Consider the following 22,620-nt stretch of genomic DNA (forward strand, 5'->3'; position numbering starts at 1 on the left):
AAACACATTGCTCGAATATAATTATGAGAAAACCAGTGAACCCCGGTGGAGGAACCGTCTACAAAACAGTTTGTATTTACTCTTCAAAAATGTCAATATTATGAAACACAAGGCAAAGCCGAGGAATCGTTCCAGATGAAAGGAACCAAGAGAGACCAGGCAACCAAATGCAGCGCCTGATTCTAGAGTCCTAGATGGGGGGCGGGAGGTTCTGACAAGCACATCACTGGGACAATGGTGAGATTTGGCGGGGACTGAACCCGTGGTCCTTTACCCCTGAGCTACATCCCTCATCATTTTAATTCTTTAAAATTTTGAGATGGGCTCTTGTAAGTTGCTGAGGCTGACCTCAAACTTGCCATCCTCCTGCCTCAGCCTCCCAAGTAGCTGGGATCACAGGTCTGCACCACCACACCCGGCTGGGTGAGACTCGTGTGTGTGTGTGTGTGTGTGTGTGTGTGTGTGTGTGTGTGGTTTTCCTGATAATATTGTAACAATGTTCAATATTTTGAATTTGTAACTGAAATATGGTTGTATAAGGGAATGCATAAGAGAACAGAGGCTCAGGTCCAAAGTGGGCGAGGGGCTTGCTCTCCGCAACCCATCCTCAAATGGCTCAGGAAAAAGAAAACAGCAAAGGCCGGGAGGGCTGAGGCCCGCGGTGGGGGGTCGGCTGGGTGAAGGGTGACCTGAGCCTTCCACGCAGCTCTGTTCTAGGTTTGAGATTGTTTCAAAATTAAAAAAATAAAGAATAAAAGCAAGCGAGCGAGTACATGATGCAGTGCTCTTCTCCTCTTTCAGAGAGGAAAAAAGAAACGGCCACTTTTCCCACGGCAGACATCTCCGTGGGCAGTGAAGTGCTTCCCAGTGTTCCTCAGACAGCGCGTGACAGTGTTTGAGGATGTCACAAGACACACTGTAAAGTCGGAAACAGAAGCTGCCTCGCCTGAGAGAGGCCCTGGGTTCCACTCCCAGCACCAAGAAAGAAGGAAGAAAAAGGGATCAGAGGGATTGTCGACATCACCGTTTTGTTTCGTGAAACTTCAGTTGTATGTAGTTACGTGTGGTCCCGAGTGTCTACACCACGCACAGCTGTGTGCGTTAATGCGTCCCTACTGTGTGCTGCCGTTTTTAAAACATCTGGAAGCCGTGATGCTATGGTTGCCATCTGCCCGTCAGCTCTGTGGGCTGTCTGTGGTCCTGCATAATTAATAGCAAACACATCCACTCTCAAGTGTCCCAATTTAGATTATAATCATTCTTAAGCTGCTTTAATTCCATTTTATAGGACAGTGTAAACGATAGACAAAAAAAAAATATATGTAGAGCTTTTTCTGGTTTTGTTTTGGTACCAGGGATCTAACCGTTGAGCCGCATCCCCAGCCCCTTTTACTTTTTATTTAGAGACAGGTCTGGCTAAGCTGTTTAGGGCTTCGCTAAATTGCTGAGACTGGCCTGGAACTTGTGATCCTCCTGCCTCAGCCTCCTGAGTCGCTGACATTACAGGCGTGTGCCACCGTATCTGCCAACACATGAGCTTTTAAAACATTCTTTACCCATGTCAGGTGCATTGGTGCCCACCTGTAATCCCAGAATCTTGGGGATTACAAGTGCTAAGTCTCACAGTCCCTGCACATCGCCCCCGGGAGGCACCACACTGCACCTTCCCTCCCACCGACACCAAAGACTGAACTTGGTTTCCAAAATGTCTTCTGACAGCCAGTCAATGAGGGAGTTCAGGAGGCACAAGTGGGTTTTACCTCACAGGAGACAGCCCCCATCACTTGGTGACATGCTGTCCCAGGACAACAGCAAGGACTGTCCTGAGAGCAAGGATGTCCCCGGCTTCCTGAGAAGCCGACTCAGTCACCGAGACACTTGCGGCTTCACCCTGAACGTGAGCCTCTCAGCCAGCTGAGGCGGGGTCACCAGCCACAGCACCAGCTCTATTTTGGGGGTCGAAGGAATGTTTCAGCTCCTCACCATGGTTCAGTGGACCCCGAAACCCAGAATCAAGTAACTGGTGTTGACTGGCCCCCCTCAATGAGGTGAGGGTTCTGTGCACACAACCAACTTACCCAGGGGCTGGTTTTTAAGCTGGGGTTGGGGGATCAGGGTTACCCTCTGACCTGGTTAGGAAAGGGCCGGTGGGAAGATCCATCGGCCAACTGCAGGGTGACAGACTCAGAAACAGTTGAAGAAACGTGGAGTGCACACTCATGATCCCACTTACTCAGGAGGCTGAAGCAGGAGGATCTCAACTTCAAGGCCAGAACCTGCAACTTATTTTGAGAACTTGTGCTGGAGGCTGGGGATACAGCTCAGTTGGTAGAGGGCTTTCCTCGCATGCAGAAGGCCCTGGGTTCACACACACACACACACACACACACACACACACACACACACACACACACGGTGCTGAAGTGCAGGTGAATGGTAGAGCACTGGCCCAGCACTCGTGAGGCTCTGGGTCTGAGCTTCAGTACTGAGAAAACAAAACAAAAAATGACTCAAGAATGTCGTCTACCTCAGGCCTTTTCGATTTCCCAGTATGAACTCGATTAGATGCATAGGGGCGGAGTACAGAGGTGGTGATGAATGGCACAATAGCGATCTGAACGTCAGGAGACACACTCTCCTGTCAGACTTCTGGCTCCGACAATCAGGAAGAATGCTGGTGCCAATGCTGGGGACACCCTGTGTCATTTCTATGCTATCAGAATTATCTATTTTAAATGTCACCTTCCGTCAGCCCACACAGGTACCCACACACAGGTGCAGTAAATGCAGACGAACCAGGTGTTCACCTCTCAGTGGTCACAGTAGGGAAGCAGGGACCTTGTCATGACGCAGTGTCCCCTCTACCCAGCTCCTAGGGTGGGTGCTCAGCATGTATCTGTTGGATGATCTCATATAATTTCAAACAAGAAAGTAGCCTTTTTGCAAGTCTATCTTTATTTGTAAAAAATAATATACAACTAAAGCTAATTTGATTTTTTAAAATCAAAGTTCATTTAGTGATAATGTATATTTTATAATAAAATTGTAGTAAAATACTGACATTTGATAGTTTAAACAAAGTATTATTCATGTAAAAATCATGTTATATCATGTAAAATTTAATTAGAAAATTCATAGTTCACAAAAGTACATATATTTTGTTGACAGCTTGAGAACATTATCATAAACTTACTTAAGATACACAACAGAATTCACAGTTAGGCTTGACATTTAGTACTGTAAGATTTCACACTGGACCCACTGATATTTGTGTTAATAAGGTGCACTTGAAATAACTGATTCAGACTACCTACCAATGAGTTGATATTTTATTGTATAACCAATCTATTGGTTTTACAATATGTCTAGTAATCAATTATTCCGCCAATAATTTAAAAGACAGAGATTGAGTTGAAAACACCAGACATATCTCCTTAATGGGATAGTTAAAATAAAAAGCATTAGCAGCCTTGATCTCCATTTTCATGAACAGATACAAGATAAATCTGTATTTTACAGTTAAAATTTGTACAAAAGTCAAGCCCTGAAGTATTTTTTCCCCAAGAGAAAAGTTCTAATGTTAAAACTTTGTTTAAAAAAAAAAAGGGGGGGGAGAGGGGGGAGAGAGGGAGGGAGGGGGAGGGAGGCAGAGGGAGAGGGAGGGGAGGGAGGCAGGGGGAGGGGGAGGGAGGGAGAGGGAGGGAGGGGGGAGAGGTAGCATGTAAAGTGTTCTTACTTAATGTTGGACCCTCGCACCAACCACCTTCTGTCAAACATGAATGGAACCTTCTGCGTCTACCGATCTCTTGCCGCTCAAGAGTGCAGTTTCTAAGACTCGGAATGTCAGAGCAGGAATGCCGCTGCCAAGGGGGCAGATGGCCACCGTGCGGCCAGCTGGCGGTTTCTGGGTGACATGCCTAGTGGTGATGTGAACAGCACAGTGACGTCCTGAGTCCAGTGGTTGCACTTCCTCAGGACTTGGCTTCTTCATATGCTCCACCATGAACTGAGAGCGTCCTTCAACACGGAGTCATTGGGATCTTCATTGTTTTAACAGCACACAATTGTCACAAGTGTGTCCACACTAGCCCTACGAAGGTTGATCAATAAATAACTCCTCGAGCCCCAGGGGCTCCCGGCCTGCATGCTCGGCGTCTGCACGCGACCCAGCGGGACCAGCCAGGGATGAAAGCAGCAGCTTCTAACCTGTCCTAGTTGATGGGCTGGAAAGTAATAAATAGCCACGAGCCCGACCTGCTGTGGACGAGCACGTCTCATAAAGTGAAGACAGTTTCCTAGAAATCCCAAAGGAAAACCCAACTGTTTTTGTATGAAAGTGCACGTTTGTCCTGTGTGTGAAGACCTTTTTAATCCAGGGTGACCGTACCAGGGAGGACGTGGAAAGCCACCAAAGCACACCCACGACAGAGGGAGCGACTCCAGTGGGACCTGGAAAGAGGCCCGGCTGGGGGACAGCTCCTAGGTGGCCAGTCATGGCACTGACTTTTAGAGCATCCGTCCTGCCGCACAGAACCAGTCTGCACCCAGGAGGGTGCGGCCAGGCGAAGCCACCGTGAGCAGCTGTCACAGCCTCAGGACTGGGGACGGAGCTCCTGTGCTGTGCAGTCTGGGAAGCAACTCCTCGAAATGGCGACCGGCTTCTCAGGAACCGGGGTAAAGATACATTTGAGAAAACAAGTGGTTAAAATTAACAACAGAGGAACAACACTGGAAAAAAATCAAAACATAATATCGGGAACAGAAGGACTGAGGTCCCCAGTGTACAAAGGAGGCCACCAGCCCTCCTCACATCAAATTTAAGAACATACAGGGAAAACCGACGGGGCTCTGCACAGCAGGTTAAACATGCAGCCACTTCAAGCAGAAATGACCCAGCGCCGCACGCAGGTCTGGGAATGAGCGCCAACGTCCAGTTCTCCAGAGAAAAACACAACAGCACGTGATTTCACAAGCCAAGGCCCCTTGTTTTAGACTTAAATCCAGCTCAGAGTCCCGGGTTTATCTCAGCAGCACTGCCCACTTCAACCCCAGGTCAAGGCCGCAGCCCTCTTCCATGCCCACCCCTCGCCTGGTTCACAGGTATATGCTCCAGTCCCCAGTCCCCAGAAAACCTCAGCTACGGCTTCACAAGGTTATGATTGTCCCATCTTCCTCCAAGAGTTTTTGATCTGGAGCTCGGGTTTCGAATTCCGTGTTTGTGCCACTTGCTACGGGTGCTAAGCTCACGTCGTGGGAAGGAATAAAACCGTTCTGCCCGGACTCAAAACTGAGTTCTATCTGTGTTAAGGACTCCAGGCTCTCGGCCTCGGGGACGGCCTTGGGAATCTGCTGCGGCACGCCGTTGTCCTCAATGACGATGTCGTCTTCATCGCTGTCCTCGTCCTCTGGCTCGAAGCTTGGTTCCATCTGCTGCGGGTAGCCCACAAGGCTGTTATCGGTGGACTGGCCGGAGCTGCCGGAAGTCCGACTGTTCCTGACAACGTTGTTCCTCTGGTTCGCTGGTCTCACCGTGATGATGAGGTTGCGGCTGTTGGCGATCATCATGTCAGTCACTTGGTCAAGACTCTTCCCTGAGACTTCGATGCCGTTGACCTCTAAGACCTCGTCATTGACAGCCAGCAGTCCTGTGCTTTGAGCCAGACCCCCTGGGACGAGCCTGGAGATGAAGATCCCAGGGACCTTCTCCAGCCCGTGTGGCGTGACTCGGACACTTGAGCCATCCCGGATGTAGAACCCCAGGGGCTTCTCGGTGCCGTATTTGTACAGACGAACGCGACGGTGTGTTTCCGGGAGAATGTCCACGTCTATGATGGAAGACACAGGCCTGAAGTCCTGGGGCATACTGATGACTATGTGTGGCTTTTTTCTGTGGTTGTCAGGACGTAACACATTGGTCAAAACGTTCTTCTTCTTTATCAGCGTGTCGGTACCGAAGGCACTGTAGTCTGCTTCTTCTGTTTAAAAATAAAATAAAATAGTTACAGAGACACTGTAGAAATGATCATTTGCCGCAGTTCAATCTGTACAGGGAGGACAACTCGGATGCACTTGGTACATAAACTAAATATCACATCATTCTAGTCAGGACATCACAGTGCCATGTGCCACACCCCAGAACAGCCACTAGGGGGCCTCTCGATCTCACATCACAAAGTCACCTGAGGTCTAGTTCAGCTTGACACACGGCAGTGACTGTGGCAAACAAAGTTCTAATAGGTCTTACAAAGGTTTTTTTTGTTTGCGTGTTTGTTTTTAAGATGGGTCTAACTGTGTTGTCCAGGTGGTCTCAGGCAATCTTCCTGCCTCCAGAAACACAGGCGGAGGCTGTTCTGCCCGGCAGCACATGCATTCTTTACATATCATTTTAAACCAGCTACTTTAAATATGTTTTTCCTTCATTTGTTTAAAAGACTTCCAATTTGCATGCTTATATTCCACTCAAGGACACAAGAGGGATCCTTGATTCCCAAGTAAATCAATTCCAAGCAAAATCCAATAATCAACGCTGGAGAGGCTCTGGGGGAAGAGGAGCCCTCGCACACTGTTGGGGGGACTGTGAATTAGCACAGTCACCATGGGGAGGAGCCCAGAGGCGCCTAGAGACCAGGCCCGAAGCCACCACACGGCTCGGCCGCTCCACTCCTCAGTCTTGAACATGAAGAATTGCAGTCCTCTCACTTCGGGGACACACACGCCCACGCTCACAGCAGCACAACTCACAACAGCCACACCAGGGACAGCCCAGGTCCATCAGTGGATGAATGGATAAAGAAAGTGTGGCACTTACACCCTGGAGTTAGATTCAGCCACCAAGAAAATGAAATTGTGGCATTTGCAGGAAAATGGATGGAACTTGGGAACATTATGTTAAGCAAAATGACCCAAACTCAGAAGGTCAAGGGTCAGATGCTTTCCCTCCCAGGTGGAAGCTACAGAGGAAAGAGGAGAAGAAAGGTGGCGCAGGGGAGGGCCAAGGGAGGGCGTCTCATGGAAACTGAAGGGAGATCAACAGAGGACAGGGACGGAAGGAAGAGGGGAGGGAACCGGCAGACACGGGGTCACACAGGCCTAATGGACCGTCCTACGTGAGCATATGCAAACCTGTGACGACAAATCCCACCACGTACAACTACAGTGCACCAATCAGATATGGAAACAAGAACAAATCAAGTGGTTAGAAACAGGGCAGATAGTGTGATTAAACGAAGCTGGCGTGTAGCAAATACTTTGGGATTTTGATCTGCAAATGACTCTCTCCCTTGGTTTTGTATAGGTTTTTTTTTTTCTTTTCTTTTGGGGGGGTGGTACCAGGGATTGAACTTGGGGCACCTGTCCACTGAGCCGCATCCGCAGCCCTATTTTGTATTTTATGTAGAGACAGGGTCTCACTGAGCGCTTAGCACCTCGATTTTTGCTAAGGCTGGCTTTGAACTTGCACTCCTCCTGCCTCAGCCTCCGCGTGCGGCACCACCTACGGGTTCCTAATCTTTCATTTTCCCAAAGAGGCAGAGGTATAGATGGGAGCGGTAGCACAGGCCTATAATCCCAGCAGCTCAGGAGTTCGCAAGTTCAAAGCCAGCCTCAGCAACTTAGCAAGACACTAAATTTTAAACGTGGGGGACTGGGGATGAGGCTCAGTGGTTCAGTGCCCTGGGTTCAACTACTGGTATCAAAAGAGAAAAAAAAAAAAAAAAAATGAGGCCGAGGGTAAGATTTTTAACTTTTCTTCAGTGTGTGAAAGACAAAGTGCGCTGGCACCCGTGTCACAGTGACAGACAAGGAGCCCAGGCTCTGGCAAACCCGAGAGCTTCTGCCCACGTGAGAAGGCACAGCTGCGCCGCAGCCCCAGGCAGGCTTTCTTCACGCCACAAAGCCTTGTTTCCAGGCGAAATCTCATTTAAAACATTAATACCCGAATAAGAAAATACCTGTTTGCACTGAATTACAAACCTGGGGTTTGAGGTTATTCCTAAAGTCATCAATTTGTAATCTCTGACCTAAACTAAGGGAAAGAGGGGCCCCTGACCCAGACATTGTTCAACCCTGCAACTGAAGGGAGACGGTCTACAAGCAAAACATCAGAGGGTCAGGAGCGAAAAAGAAACAAAGTTAACAGCAAGAACAAAAGTTGAAGCCCTATCTTCAAAATAACTGGAATGAGGAGACTGGCGCAGCACGTGGTGCACTCGGAGGCTGTGGCAGAAGGATCCCAAGTTCAACTCATGGAGACCCTGCCCCATAAATAGAAATAAAATAAAATAAAAAAGGGACGTGGCTCAGGAATAAAGCACCCTGGGTTCAATCCCCAGTACGGCGGGGGAGGAAGGCAGAAGGTTCCCTGATCCCCAGAAAGAACTAGTCTGAAATTCTGGTCTCCAGGAAGCAACAGGCACTGCCTTCACCACCCAGTGTCCTGCTCTGTCTCCATTCTGACCCTCGGCAGTGACCATCACCTTCATCAAATAAATTACATAGAAAGAACTGAACCAGTGGGCCAGCATGCCCAGTCCACAGCATGGTCACGGCCTGCGTCAGGGCACAGGGACACTTGTGTTCTTTTCTGATGCGACATGAACTCTTCCAAATCTACTTTGAGGTGAATGTGTAAGACTAGGGCCCCCACTTGTGGCACTCCCCCCACCGGGACTCTCTTGGTTTTTAAGGTATTTACACTGTGTTCTTACAGAAACCGAAAGTTACTTACAATTTGGTGTTGGAAACAAGTCTGCTGATACACGAGGCTTGCTTCTCTGCAAATTTTGGCTAAGACTTTATTAACATTATCTTCTACTGAGTGTGTTTTCTCAAACACACACACAACACACATACACACACACACTTTAAATTTTACAACAACCAATGATGAAAGCCTACACAACATTTATAAGGGAAATTCCAGAGTACAGACTGAGAACAAAGCCAAGTTGCCCACAAACCCGCTCATGGGAAACCTGACCAAAAAACCTCCGAATCTGCATAATTTGGCATCGCATCCCGACTCCATTTGAATGCTCTCTGCTAAATTCTCAAAAGCAATATGCTCCAGCACAAAGGCACCTTTGTTCTCCCATCTAGCTAATCAGTTTCCAGCCACTGGGAAAGAAATATTTTGGCAGAAAGCCAGGGTGCAGGGTGTTAGTGTAAAGTGTAAAGGTGAATGTCCACCAGGAACCCAGCGACTTTCTACGAGTGTGCACATGGGAGCACTCAACTCGGGGCGAGGCCGGAGTCTGCGCACCTGACGCACAGCGAGCCTCCACTGTATACAGCCAGATCCCACCACAGGCAGGACGCAGGCCCACGGAGCAGAGCTACCAGCCAGCATCACCGAGCCAGCAATCCCAGCCACCTACAAGGAACCAGGACCCACCTGGAAGGCCTGAGCAGCCAGTGGACGTGGCCACGCTCACCAGGCCAGTCCCTGAGGCTGACCTACGGGGAGAACGACAGGGCCTCCCTCAGCTCTTACTCCTTCGCATTGGTTCTGCAAAGCCTGCTCACCTGAGCCAGAGGAAGTAAGGGCTACTATGAGCAGCAGGCGTAGAAACAAGAAATAAACTCTTGTCGTGAACAAAAAGCAAATCTGAAAACAAGAAACAGCTCTGCATGAACCCCACTGGCCCCACAGGGTCAGACCAGCCAGCCAATCAGTGACCATGCGCAGTGAGGGGTCACGAAAGCCAAGAGGTGCCCACTGGAAATTCAGAGGGAGACAGGAAATAAAATTACTGTTTAAAACGTTCTAATCCAGGGGTCTGACAGTTGTTCCCATCAAGGGTCACAGAGACCTGTCTTAGGTACTGCGGTCCCTTGCAAAAGCAGCCATAGGCAGGACATAGAAGGAGGAGGGAAACTTATTTACAGAACACAGCCGCAGTCCTTAGTTTACAACTGCTCTAACGCAAGTGGTTAAATAAATACATCTGGCAACCTTGAAAAGACTGAACAACACTTCAAGCAATATTCAAAATTTACAGATCCCTCCATTTCCCAGTATAGAAAACATTCAGTAAACCCTATATGCCAGGCATCGTGCTCTGAGGGGCAGATTCAGAGAACAAAACAGACATGGCACCTGTTTTCAGGGTGCTTACTGTATAAAATTGGAAAGGATGGTGACTAACAAATGTCAGATAACTACAGCATCACAAAGGCGCAGCTAGGAACAAACGCGTCACCCCGACCCTCAGGAGATTCTAGGCAGCCTCGCCAACCTCAACCTCGTGAGACCTGTCTCAAAATTTATTTTTAAAAAAAGCGGGGCTGGGGGGGGGCTGGGGGTATGGCTCAGCGACAGGGTGCTTGGGTTCAATTCCTAGCACCTCTCTCTCCACACACACACACACACACACACACACACACACACACACACACACAGGTGCTGAGGGCAGGAGCCTGGCTTGGTGCTAAGAAGATATTTCTTCAGGAAATCGAGGTTTCTGCTGAGACTAGAAAAGCCCAGGAGCTAATCAGGGAGAAGGAAAGAAGAACATTCCGGGCACAGGATGCAACAGAGAAGAGCCAGGGCAGGCAGGTGAAGGGCAGTCTAGGTAGGGGAGGGGGAGAGTGAGGAGTCCAGACCCCACCCCAGGGGGCTGGGGCAGCCACAGGCAGGGCCTCCAGCAAAGTGTTGACCTTTGTGGACTTTGCCTCAGGCCAAGGGAGGAAGCCAAGGATTTCAAGGGGAGTGATGGTAATCTCATCTGGTCTGTCCACAAACTCCATGTGGCTGCAAGCTGGAAGTGACTAGAGGGAGGACGGGAGGGTACGCAGTGAGTCAGGACGGTGCCTAGCTGCAGCAGAGGCGGTGAGGACGGGGAGCAGTTTTAACAGTCACGGTGACTGAGTGGAAAACAGGTATGTGCTCAAGGTGACACCCAGGTTTCTGTCATGAGGAACTGGTGTCACATGTTCAGATGTGACTCTACAATCTCTTCATTTCTGGGGTCATACCTTTTGTTAAACCATATTTTGTAATTCACTATTAAAATGTATAGCCCTAGTCAGGGATGGTGGCAAGTATCTGTGATCTCAGCCCCTCAGGAGGCTGAGGCAGGAGGATCCCAAGTTCAAGGCCAGCCTGGGCAACTTAGGGAGACCCTGTCCCCCCCCCAAAAAAAAGGTTGGGGATATAGCTCAGTAAGCCCCTGGATTCGATTTCCAGTTCCATAAAATAAATAAATGAATAGTATTTATATCCCTTGGATTGTTTTAACAAACTCCTCTGAACAATCCAAGATGTGAGCACTCTTGTTGGATATGTAAAAACATACAGTGATGCGGCAAAAAGTCTGGGTGCAGATGTTCTGGCTAGATGAGGCAGGGCTGGGGGTGCTCTGACACGTTACTGGGTCCGACTTGGCTGATCACAACTGGGAAACTTTGAAAAAACCCATTTTCCTGGCTGTATCCCATCCTACAGAAATGAGCTGGGTTTTGTCTTAAAAAAAAAAAAAAAAAAGGGGTATTTTTAAAAGAATATTTTCCTAAAACTGTTCAGTGCATAGTTGTAGCATAAAAAATGAGAGAGAAAATTATTTTGTACCTTCTCTTCTCCCAAATACATCAGGATGAACTCTAATGCTCCAACAGGGGCGCTTGTCGAAGAGTTGAGAATCTTCTTTGTGAAAATAACTTTTAAGATATGTTTTTTGATTTATTTTTGTTTCTGTGATAACAGCCCACGAAATGGAGTGTTTTTTCTTTAAATAAATTGTTATAAAACATAAAACTTCAAGATATGCAACAATGCTATCTTGGATTGGGTCTATAAAGTAGTTTACACATTCAATTACTAGCTTTCACTTCAAAGACACATTTTTAGTAGAGTATCAAATTTTAAAAGATGACATGCTTTCAAAATCTAAATGGTTTTGGAATTTCCTTTTTTTAAAAATCACATTTCGGCTGGGGATATAGCTCAGTTGGTAGAGTGCCTGCCTCGCATATACAAGGCCCTGGGTTCAATCCCCAGCAACACACACACACACACACACAAATAATCATTTAAAAAAAACTCCCCTGGTACCACATCAAGTACAACTGCTGCCCAATTGATCCTTAATTGGAATATCAACAGCTAAGGAAACAGAATGTGCTGTAATTAAGCAGTCAAATGTAACTGTACTTAATGTCACCTTTTCTATTAGTTTCCTGAATTCACTGTTCATTAAGGTTTTCATAAAATCAGCCTTCTACTTAACCATCTGTTCGGCTTTGTTTAAAAGAAAAAAAGCACGGGCATGAATCACACCGCACAGGGTAACTCTGTCACCAATTCAAATGCTGGGACGTGGCGGTAAACAGGACAGAAAACACAAGCTAGCACACTCAAAGACGTGCTTCAGGTCTTCACAGGGAAACCGGGAGAGGTAGGGGGGTGGTCAGAAGAGACCCCCACAAAGCTGGCTGAGCTCAGCAGGGCAGCCAGGCAGGAGCAAGCCCAGCACAGGGCCAGCAACTGCACCAGGGAGGGACAGAAGGCAGGCAGCCCGGGCTGAGCCCAGGCACTTAGCCACTGAGCCACATCCCCAGCCCCTTTTATTTTTTACTTTGAGACAGGGTCTTGCTAAGTTGCTAGGGCCTCACTGAGTTGCTGCGGCTGGCATGGAACTTACAATCTTCTTGCCTCAGTCTCCCAAGTTGCTGGGATCACAGGCCTGTGCCAACACACCTGGCTGCCATCAAGGAGTTTTTAAACAGGAATGAACGAACCAACCTACTTTCATTTTTTGCTGAAGTCATATTTGCATTACATTTACATTTAAAATGTTTTAGTACCGGGGATTGAAACTAGGGTGCTTTACCACTGAGCTACATCCTCAGATCCCCCTAACTAGCTTTGTTTTTCTTTCAATTTTTATTTTAGGTCAGGGCCTCACTAAGCTGCTGAGGCAGGCCTCATACCTGCGATCCTCCCGTGTCAGCCTCCTGGGTCACCATACTTATATTCTCAAAACTAAAAATCTCGGCGCTGGGGATGTGGCTCAAGCGGTAACGCGCTCGCCTGGCATGCGCGGGGCACTGGGTTTGATCCTCAGCACCATATACAAATAAAATAAAGATGTCGTGTCCACCGAAAACTAAAAAACAAATAAGCACTATCCTAGCATAGGCAGGGGCCTAGGTTCCATCTGGAGGACCACAAAACCCTTCCTGCTGAACGGACTGCCTGTTTCCCCTTCCCCCACTCTTCTGCAGTACAGGGACAGAACCCAAGGGCGCTCTACCACTAAGCTACATCCCCACCCTTTTCATTTTTTATTTTGGGTCAGGGTCTTGTTAAGTTACCCAGGTTGGCCTGGAACTTGTGATCCCCCGCCTCAGACTCCAGAGTTGCCGAGATTGGTGTGCACCGCCACACCTGGCCCGGACGGCTCATCTCTCTCTAAATCAAGCTCTAGGAGACCTCCTACCTTTACCACACAGAAACACTTGCTCACATATAAACATGCTTCTAAACTAGGATGGCCACAACAAAAATAGAAACATTCATAGGTCTCAACAGAGATCATGCTAAGGGGCTGGGGTTGTGGCTCAGTGGTAGAGCACTCGTCTGCTATGTATGAGGCACTGGGTTCGATCCTCAGCACCACAAAAAAAAAAAAAAAAAGATCACACCAAGCAGTAAGTAAAAATTTTAAAAGGAAATAGCAGAAGATAACTTTTTACTTTTTTGGTATCGGGAATTTGAACTCAGGGGTGCTTTACCACTGAGCCACATCCCCAGCCTTTTCTTATATTTTACTTAGAGACAGGGCCTCATTGAGTTGCTTAGGGCCTTGCTAAGTTGCTGAGGCTGGCTTTGAACTCATGATCCTCCTATCTCAGCCTCCAGAGCCACTGGGATTAGAGGCCACCACACCGGGCATGATAACTTTAAAAGATGATAGGACTCCTTGGGCATGAAAGTGCTAATTTTCTAGGAGTAAAACATGTGACGTTTCAAAACCTGACTGACAATCTTTCGCTAACAAAGGGGATGATCCAGCAAAACTTTGTCTGATAGTTGTAGTTTAAAAACCATTCTGCATTTGAATAAGCAGCAACTAAATTTTTAATAAAAATTTTAACTGCTAATAAGAGAAGATCATTATTCAACCAAAATGACCCAAGTTAATTAGCCTAAGATGACCAGTTCCCTTCAACTGCTTTGTCCTCCTCACTCCTGGACGCACTGTCGTCCTCCAGCATCCTGGTCTCGCCTTCCAGGGTCCTAGCCTGGTCTTCACTGCAGAGGCCCGCCACCTACTCCCCCACTCTCACCTGCCCCGTTCCAGGACCTCCAAGTCCAGCAGGCTCCAGGTCCTCATCCTGGCCCCAGTCTTCTGGACAGCATGTTCGACCCATCAGCCTGATAGATTATTTGTCCTAGGACCAAATTTTCTTTCCTAGATCAATCTCTCCTTCACCTTCCGCTGCTTTTCGACTGGGCCCCAGCAGCCAAACGCAGCCTTCTCTGCGCCAGCCGGTGTGACGCCCTGACTCAGCCGCTTCGCGGTGCGCCTTTGTCCAGGGCTTTCCGCGCCTCTCCCCCTCCTGGGCAGCTTCACGGTGGGTCTGCTGTCTAACACCTGCTCCTGGCTCTCTGTCCCAAGGCTACTACCCTCCTGGCCCATCCTGAGCAGCCAGAACCATCTTCCCGAGGCCAGGCCCTGGCCACGCCACACCCCAGCTGAACAGCTCTGACATTTGCCTCAGGAGATTCTGAAAGATTCTGTCAGTAAGTCAAGTGACAGGGACAGAAGTTGGAGGTTTATTTGTTGATGGATTTTAGTTTCTCCAAACCCAGAAAAGCAAAGATACACTATCAGTGGGATCTCAAAGCGGAGTGGTCCAAATAAACAAAGTTTTACCTTCAGGGTGATCACCACCCTTTTCTCAAACCACTTTCTGGTTCGTTCACCAACCTTTATGTTCTAAAGGCTCAATTATCCCAACACGGGCTCCACGCTCTCATGCTGGCTTCTTAGAAAACCTCAAACTTCTTACTAAACAGAAATGGCACACACCATGATGCCTACCCTGCCCACTTTGTGTGCAAACACACACACACACACGTAGGAGGCTATAAAGTTTGAAAAATTTTGGGACTCCAAAAACATTTGAAAATGCCTGCCAGACAGTCACAGCAAATGTTCTTTTACGAGACTGCGCTTACACATCTCTGAATCCATGACTTGCTACCTCATTTTCCAGACAATTAACTAGTTTTATACTATTTCTGTGACAAGCATCCTAAAAAGGAAAAGAAAGAAGACATTTCCTGGGTGCCTACTGTAAGCCAGGGCGCTGCTCTGAACTGAATAATCTGCAGTCACCCACAAGATATCATATTCAGCTGACTATGGGGCCCAAGCCTGCAATCCCAGCCACTTGGGGGCTAAGGCAGGAAGACCACAAGCATGAGGCCAACCTGGGCAAGACCCTTCGCAACTCAGAGACCTCAGGATTGAGTGCCTGGGTTCGAGGCCCAGCAGCACACACAATTACCTCCACCCTGTAACGACACGGAGAGCTGGAAGACGAAGTGGGTGACAGAGCACTTACAGTGGGTCACCACCCAACTGCCAAGCTCTCATCACTGTCTTTCCACACGGACAGCAATCCAGTCAAGAAGCTGAGATGGGGCTGGGCTGGGCTCAGCCGTAGAGCACTCGCCTAGCAAGTGCGAGGCCCTGGGTTCGACCCTCAGCACCACATAAAAATAAGTAAATAAAATAAAGGTATTGTGTCCAACTAGAACTGAAAAATAAATATTACCAAAAAAGAAGGTGAAGATTTCATAAATTTCTAGTTTCTATTTTTAAAAAAGCCTAAGATGTTAAAACAAAAACATTTAAAAACAAATTTTCTAAAGTACACTCAATGTCTAAGTGTAAAAATACTAATTAAACCAACAATATCACACATTTCGACCTACTTGTCCATTAACATGGTAAAGAGATTCACACAGCCCGGAATGGTGGTGAGCACCTGTGATCCCAGCGGCTGAGAAGGAACACGAGTTCAAAGCCAGCATCCGCAACTTAGCGAGACCCTGTCTCTAGATAAAATATTAAAAAAGGGTTGGGGATGTGGCTCGGTAGTTAAGCGCCCCCAGGTTCAATGTCTGGTACCAAAAAAAAAAAAAAAGGATTCACATAGAATCTTTATTCACTAAGTTTGTAGCAAGTCTGTGTATCCAATCAAATGGGGGAAATACACTACTTCTATTTCTAAGAATTTTTCTAAACAATACTTACCTTTCTTTTGTATGAAGATCCTAAGCAGCGGGTTGGCTGTGGACACGGCCTTGTGATAGTTGTCGTCGTTATTGATGGGCAGTAAGTCCCCGTGGATGTCGGCATAGCCCACCAGCACTTCCACATTGGGTATCTTATGAACATGCTGCAGGAGGCCATAAAACTCCTCAAATTTTCCAGGTTTTGATCTTTCCAGTGAAAACCGACGAAACTCAGCTCCAAACTACAAACACAACATAGTGATTTTAGGGGGAAAAAAAAAAAGTAACAGAGGGATCCAGTTTGAAAACACACGGCACAGAAGCACACAAGCACAGCAGTGTTCCCCTTAATAAAGAAGATGGTCTCTCGTCAGCAGCCTCATTATCAGATTCCAAAACAGAAAAATGGCACAAGACTATGCCCCACTGCTGGTCTCTGAAGGGCACTCTCAGAGACGCAGGCCTCGCCCACTCCACAGCGCCCAGGCCTCCCTGGGCGCTGCCCTGCAGTGGCTCAGCCCAGAGCCTGCCTGGAGTCCAGACCCACAGCAGTGCTCTCCTCACTCTGCCGGGCCTCGGAGGACGGAGACATGCTCAGCCTTCATTCCGACCACTAGTAGAAAGCATCTGAGTTTCTTTTCCCGTAAAAGGAACTACCATCTCATGGGATGTGGCAAGAATCAATAGCAAAATATATAAAAAGGACTTTGAGCTCTTTGACAGGAAGGTCTGATGCAAGTGGGGGCACCACGTGAGGAACAGGCAGGCGGCGGCCGTGCTCCGCGCTGCTGTGCCTGCCCAGCTGGTGTGCCTGCCCAGCGAGGCCCCGGCTGGAGCCCAGCACTGCCCCAAGTAAAAAGTACAGAGATAAGAACCTTCCCTGTGTTAAGGTAGAAACAGGCTTTATTAATACATCAAATGCACTGGCCAATTAGTGCAAGAAGTGTTTACGTGCTTAGCAGGTGCTGGACCCTGGGGATTGCAAGGCTTGGGCCTGCTTCAGAAGCTCCCTAATTAGTGGGCAAAGGGGATAATTACTGCAGGCAGGCACTGAGGGATCACAGATAAGAAGGAAGACACCTCCATCAGTGTCTCCCCTCATCTTCCTGTTGTGATTTTCAAGACTGCCTCCTGACACCTCTGCCCTCCCAAGGCCAGTTCACTGCAGTGTTCTTAGTCAAGACCGAGGACTGCCTTCACCCAGTCCGCCAACGGAATCTGGAACTTAATGTGGGATCCGCAAGAAAGGTTCATCAGCCTTCCTTGAAGAGTGTCCCAGTCACTTAAGCTTGGGAAATGCTACCTAACTTGAATCACCCTCTTACAGACATAATAAGGGCTCAGTTAAGTGGCTAGGGGTAGGGCTCAACGGAGCACCTGCCTAGCATTTCCGAGGCTCTGGGGTCCATGCCCAGCACCTCGCCCAAAAAACACAAACAAAAACCTCAGTAAGTCCCAAGTAGAGGTTTTAGCTGCAGGTAGAGCTCAGTGGTAGAGCACGTGCTTTTTAAACCCATGTTTGCCAACCAGTCTTCCAACCACCCATTATTACCAGGAAATACTGATACACCACTGGGACACCCACAAGCACCACAGAGAAAGTCCCCATCGTGACATTGTGAACAGTTTACAAATATGTCAGTTCATTTCCCAAAAGGCCCAAAGCTACCTGGACCCATTGTTTTTGCTCTATCTAAAACGTCCGCCTGTCTTGCTTACAGCCATACCACTCACTGGTTTTAAACTAAATTAAAATAAAAACTTACTACTTCTTACCTCTAATAATTAAAACTGTTTCCAAAATACATTCCTGGAACATAAAAACTAACATTTGTCAAGAAAATAAGGTGACTCACACCTAAAGCTTTCAGAAAGCTCAGTCACACCTTCACATTTCAAGGTAAATAAAGTGAGGGAACACCCTTCCTATCAGTTAGTCTTCTGATGTTATCAATCCATGGTTTCTCCTCCATTTTCTAGATTCTGGTATCACAGTAGAGTCTAGTGCTTTCTGACTCATCCGCAGGCTGGCAGGCTGGCCCCTTCGCTGATGTGTGAATGGGAGTAACACCTAATAACTTAACACTTTAGTGCTTCTTGCCTTTGCAAAAGTTTTTGGATGAAATTCTTTGGTCAACATTTTTTTCTCTAGGTTAACTACTATGACAAGGACAATGTAAAACTGTATGGCTTCACAGTAGATGTGTCCTTTTACAAATGCTGGCAGAAAAGGGAAAAAAAGAAATGGATGTGTCTCTTGCCACAAAACTAGAGGATTGAGAGAACTTTTTACTACATGAGAAAAAAACAGTACTATAGAAATAAATCTGCTGGTACATTCTAGGAATGCAAACCCAATGAATAATAAACCATGAATAATAATTAGGAAATGTTATGGCACAGAAACTCTTCTGGGGGCACTGAGGATCAAAGCCAGGGTCTTAAGCATGTTAAGTGAATACTCTACCACTGACCTATATCCCCAGCCCTGCTCCAAGGTTATTAAAGGACATCATTATGATTATTTAGAACTTTCCCCAACTCTACAGGAACAATTAGGAAGATAAATCACTTACTAAAGAGGTCACATGATAGCGTGTATCACAAATTTAACTGGAGGTATATTTACATTATCCATTATTTTTATTATCTGTACTTTTTCTTAACCTGAGCAAAAGATAACAAAAACAAAAACCTCAGTTGACACTACTGTTTTCTATGCAAAAGAAAAATAGTTCCTAAAATGTGGATCTGCATTTTACCTAGTTTACCTACAACCTTGTCAAGATCAGATTTTTTTTTGTAAAAAGCTGTGGTATCACTAAAGTAGCATAAGAGAAAATATTTTCAAAAATGTGGGCTGGGGTTGTCATCTAGCTCAGTTGCAGAGAGAGCATTTGCCTAGCATGCATGAGGCCCAGGGTTCCATCCTTAGCACTGAAAAAAAGGAAATCTTCTCAAATATTTTTTAAATGGTGAAGTTGACAAATGTTTCCTCCAATCCATTAAAAATACAATAAATACATTTAAGCCAGGCGCAGTGGCACGCCTGTAATCCCAGCAACTTGGAAGCCTGAGGCAGGAGGATCCCAAGTTCCAGGCCAGCCTTAGAAACTTAGCAAGGCCCTAAGCAACTCGGAGACTCTGTCTCTAATAGAAAAAAGGCTGGGGACACATTATTACCCTATATACATATGTAATTACACAGGAGTTGGGACTCTGCACCATGTTCAGCCAGAGGAAGGAGTTGTACTCCATTTGTGAACAATGTGTCAAAAGTGCATTCTACTGTCATGTGTAACTAATTAGAACAAATTTTTAAAAATAAATAAAAAGGGCTGGGGATATGGCTCAGTGGTAGAGTGCCCTGGGTTCAATTTTCAGTTACAGCTCCCATACACACAATTTAAAACATAAGGTATATTTAAAAATAACACACACACACACAAAAGGTATCAGTCTCTCTATTGTGTCTATTTATCAACAGCCAGAACAATGGGGCCACATTTCATTCAGTGAACGTTTTCAGGTTGCTTTGTTTCTATTTGAGATGTGGAGTCTGACACAACGGCCCAGCCTGTAATCCCATCTATTCCGGAGGCTGAAGCAGGAGGATCACAAGTTGGGGCCAGTGACTGCAACTCAGCGACACCCTATCTCAAAATAAAAAATAAAAAGGGCTGGGGTTGTAGTTCAGTAGTAAAGTGCCCTAGATTTGATCTCCAGTACAAAAAAATTTAAAGACATGGTTCACTAGAAGTGCAGAACGGCAGGTCAAATTTATACCATGTGGTTTAGACTAAGTGCAAGAAAGTTCCACAGATCAACCAACAGAAGACAAGGCAAAGTGCCTAAAGCTCCAGTCTCCTGGTGCTCAAGGCTTCCTCCTACTAGAGATGATTTCCTGTTGGAGTGTATTATCAGTACACCTAGAATCCTTACTCATTCTTTCCTATGATAAAAACTTAAGGACTTTCTACCAAGATTAGGACCATAAACTGCCTTTCAGGATTATGCAATCTCACAAGTGTTTTTCTCTCCTTACCTCAACTCTCACAAACCCAAACTAGATTTATAACAGAAATGCCTCAAGAAGATTCAACCGCTGGGCAAGGAATCAAGACTGCAAGACAGTGCTGGAGGACAAGCTTTATATATTAAGTCACCTTAACCTTTTGTTCAAGCTATGCTGTGTCCCAGGAGAACAGTGACAAGAGCGTATTCTTTATTTAAATTGTTATAATTAAGCTTCTATTTCTCAAACTAGAGCCTGATAGACATGTTCTTAAACCACAAATAACATTTAGAAACAAATGTAGATTTTCTTGATGTGATTCAGAGTTATAGAAACTTAGAGAACTTTGTTTATCAAACCTAGACCACTCCACCCACAGGAGCCTGGACGCTCTCCTTACCCCAATCACTCCTGGAGCAGGGCACATGGCACACACCTGTAACCCTGGCTACTCAGGGAAGTTGAAGCAGAAGGACCACAACAAATTCCAGGCCAGCAAGACCCCTCTCAAAATAAAAAACAAAAAGGGATGGGGTAAAGCAACCCTGGTTCAATCCCCAGTACCACAAAATAGATAGGTTAGTGAATACACACTCTGGATTCTGCATTCTCCCCAGTGCCCTTACCATCAGCGACGCTTCCTTATTTTTGTATTTGATATGATTCTACATCTCCTCTTTACATGGTCTGTGCCTCTCGACTTTTTTTCCCGTACCAGAGATTGAACCCAGTGGGTTCTCCACCATTGCTCTACATCCCCAGCCTTTTTATTTTTGAGACCGGGTCTCACTAAATTGCTGAGGCTGGGCTCCAACTCCCTAGTTGCTGGAATTACAGGCATGTGCCACCAGGCCAGCTCCCAATTCTATCTTACATATTCTCAGGGTCCAGCCAGTGCCCTCTGACTTGTGTTCAATAGTGTCTATAAAAGTTATTTGGTAAAAAGGCTTTAAGTGAAAGGCTTTATCACAAAGCAGAGCCTGGGCTAGTCAAAACCTTTCTGATCCCATCTTCTCAACTCATACTTCTCTGGGAACAGACTACATGATCTAGGCTTCTTTTGGCTCTTCAACTCATGAAAAGCTTGCTGAAAAAGTCCAGTGTCTGCTGATCACCTTCAAATTCCAGCTGAAAACCTCCATCGGAAAGCATTCCCTAACTAATCCCCATGGACTACTCTGCTCACCGAGCCTTGAGATTTAGGAATTCGGTGGATACCAAAGTAATTATCAGCAGATTGGCATACCGGTGGTCAAGGGTGAAAGCACTTAATGTGAAAAGGTAGCAAGGTGGAATGAAAAGAGCAGCGACTCGAGTGCAGAGTGCCACTCCAAGGTAAGGTGATAGTGCTAATTTCATAGATTAAATGCATACCAATGTGAGAACTAGAAAAAGCCACAGGAGGAAGCAAACCTAACTTTAAGAGGGTTGTTTAGTTCACCGGGATCCCCTTTCATTACTCGATGCACCCCAGAGCCACGGAAAGGGGGACATTATGTGACAACTTGGTTTCCCAAAAGCCTTGTACCCGTGCCCAGCAGGTAGGATTCCCCCAAACCTTTTGCTGCACCTTGCATTCAAACGCTCCCCATGCTCGGGAACACCTGGCCCTCACCCCCACCCTGAAAACGAGAACCAGGCTCAGGGAAGAGATGAGGCGCCCGCCGGGGTCGGGAGCGGCCACGGCGCCCCCAGCCCCCGGCTCCCACTGCCGCGGTGCAGAGGTCCCGATTCGGCGGCTCAGCCACCGGCTCCGCAGCCCCGCAGTCCCCCGGCCCCGCAGCAGCCCCGCAGCCCCCCGCCCGCCGGCCCGGCCCCGCGCACCTTGCTCTTCACCTCCATGGTGCCCAGGCAGCCGCTGCCCGCCCCGTGCCGGTGGCCGCGGTTCATGCTGAGGCGCGGCCCGCGGCGGCCTCCTCGGGCCGGCCGCCACTCAGGAGCGCGGGCAGCGAGTGCGCGGCCGGCGGGCTCGGAGCGCGGCTGCGGCGCGGCGCCGGGTCACAGGCACCTGCAGAGGAGGCGGCCGCGCCTGGGGCGGGCCGCGCTCAGCTCGGCTCGGAGAGCTGCTCACTCGGCGGGACCGAGGGTCGGACTGGCGACGCGGCGGGCGGGGACGCGGCTCCCTCCCTCCGTGCCTCGGGGGCGGCGGCAGCCGCGGCGGAGGAGGAGAGGGCGGAGCAGAGGCCAGTGGCTCCGCAGCCTCGCTCTGAGTCTCCTCCTCGGCGCGCCCGCGCGCGCGAACCCGAGCAGGCCAGAGCCGCGGCGCGTGCGCGCGCTCACCTGCCGCCTCCGAGCAGCCTCGGCCACTCGCGCTCCGCCCACACCCAATAGGAAGCGCGCACCTGCGCTCGCAGCGCCA

The 22,620-nt window shown here is 47.8% G+C and overlaps 1 protein-coding gene across 1 annotated transcript; it reads right to left on the bottom strand.

The window, feature by feature from the left end:
- Positions 1–3,103: 3,103 nt before the first annotated feature.
- On the bottom strand, positions 3,104–22,151 carry Pard6b (par-6 family cell polarity regulator beta). The gene is made up of 3 exons (XM_027946434.2): positions 22,086–22,151; positions 16,266–16,488; positions 3,104–5,975 (listed from the first exon to the last, which is right to left on the bottom strand). Exons 1-3 carry the CDS (start codon positions 22,149–22,151, stop codon positions 5,146–5,148), a joined length of 1,119 nt encoding a protein of 372 aa, XP_027802235.2. The 3' UTR covers positions 3,104–5,145.
- Between the last annotated feature and the right edge of the window lie 469 nt (positions 22,152–22,620).

This window comes from Marmota flaviventris, chromosome 2 (genome assembly GCF_047511675.1).
Source record: "Marmota flaviventris isolate mMarFla1 chromosome 2, mMarFla1.hap1, whole genome shotgun sequence".
NCBI classification, from domain to species: Eukaryota; Metazoa; Chordata; class Mammalia; order Rodentia; family Sciuridae; genus Marmota; species Marmota flaviventris.

Excerpts from the sequence above, each read along its gene's own strand:
- Pard6b (XM_027946434.2), bottom strand. The coding sequence starts at position 22,151 with ATGAACCGCGGCCACCGGCACGGGGCGGGCAGCGGCTGCCTGGGCACC. Across the intron at positions 16,489-22,085 it reads CCATGGAGGTGAAGAGCAAG|TTTGGAGCTGAGTTTCGTCG; the intron begins GTGCGCGGGGCC and ends TTGTGTTTGTAG. Across the intron at positions 5,976-16,265 it reads GATCTTCATACAAAAGAAAG|AAGAAGCAGACTACAGTGCC; the intron begins GTAAGTATTGTT and ends ATTTTTAAACAG.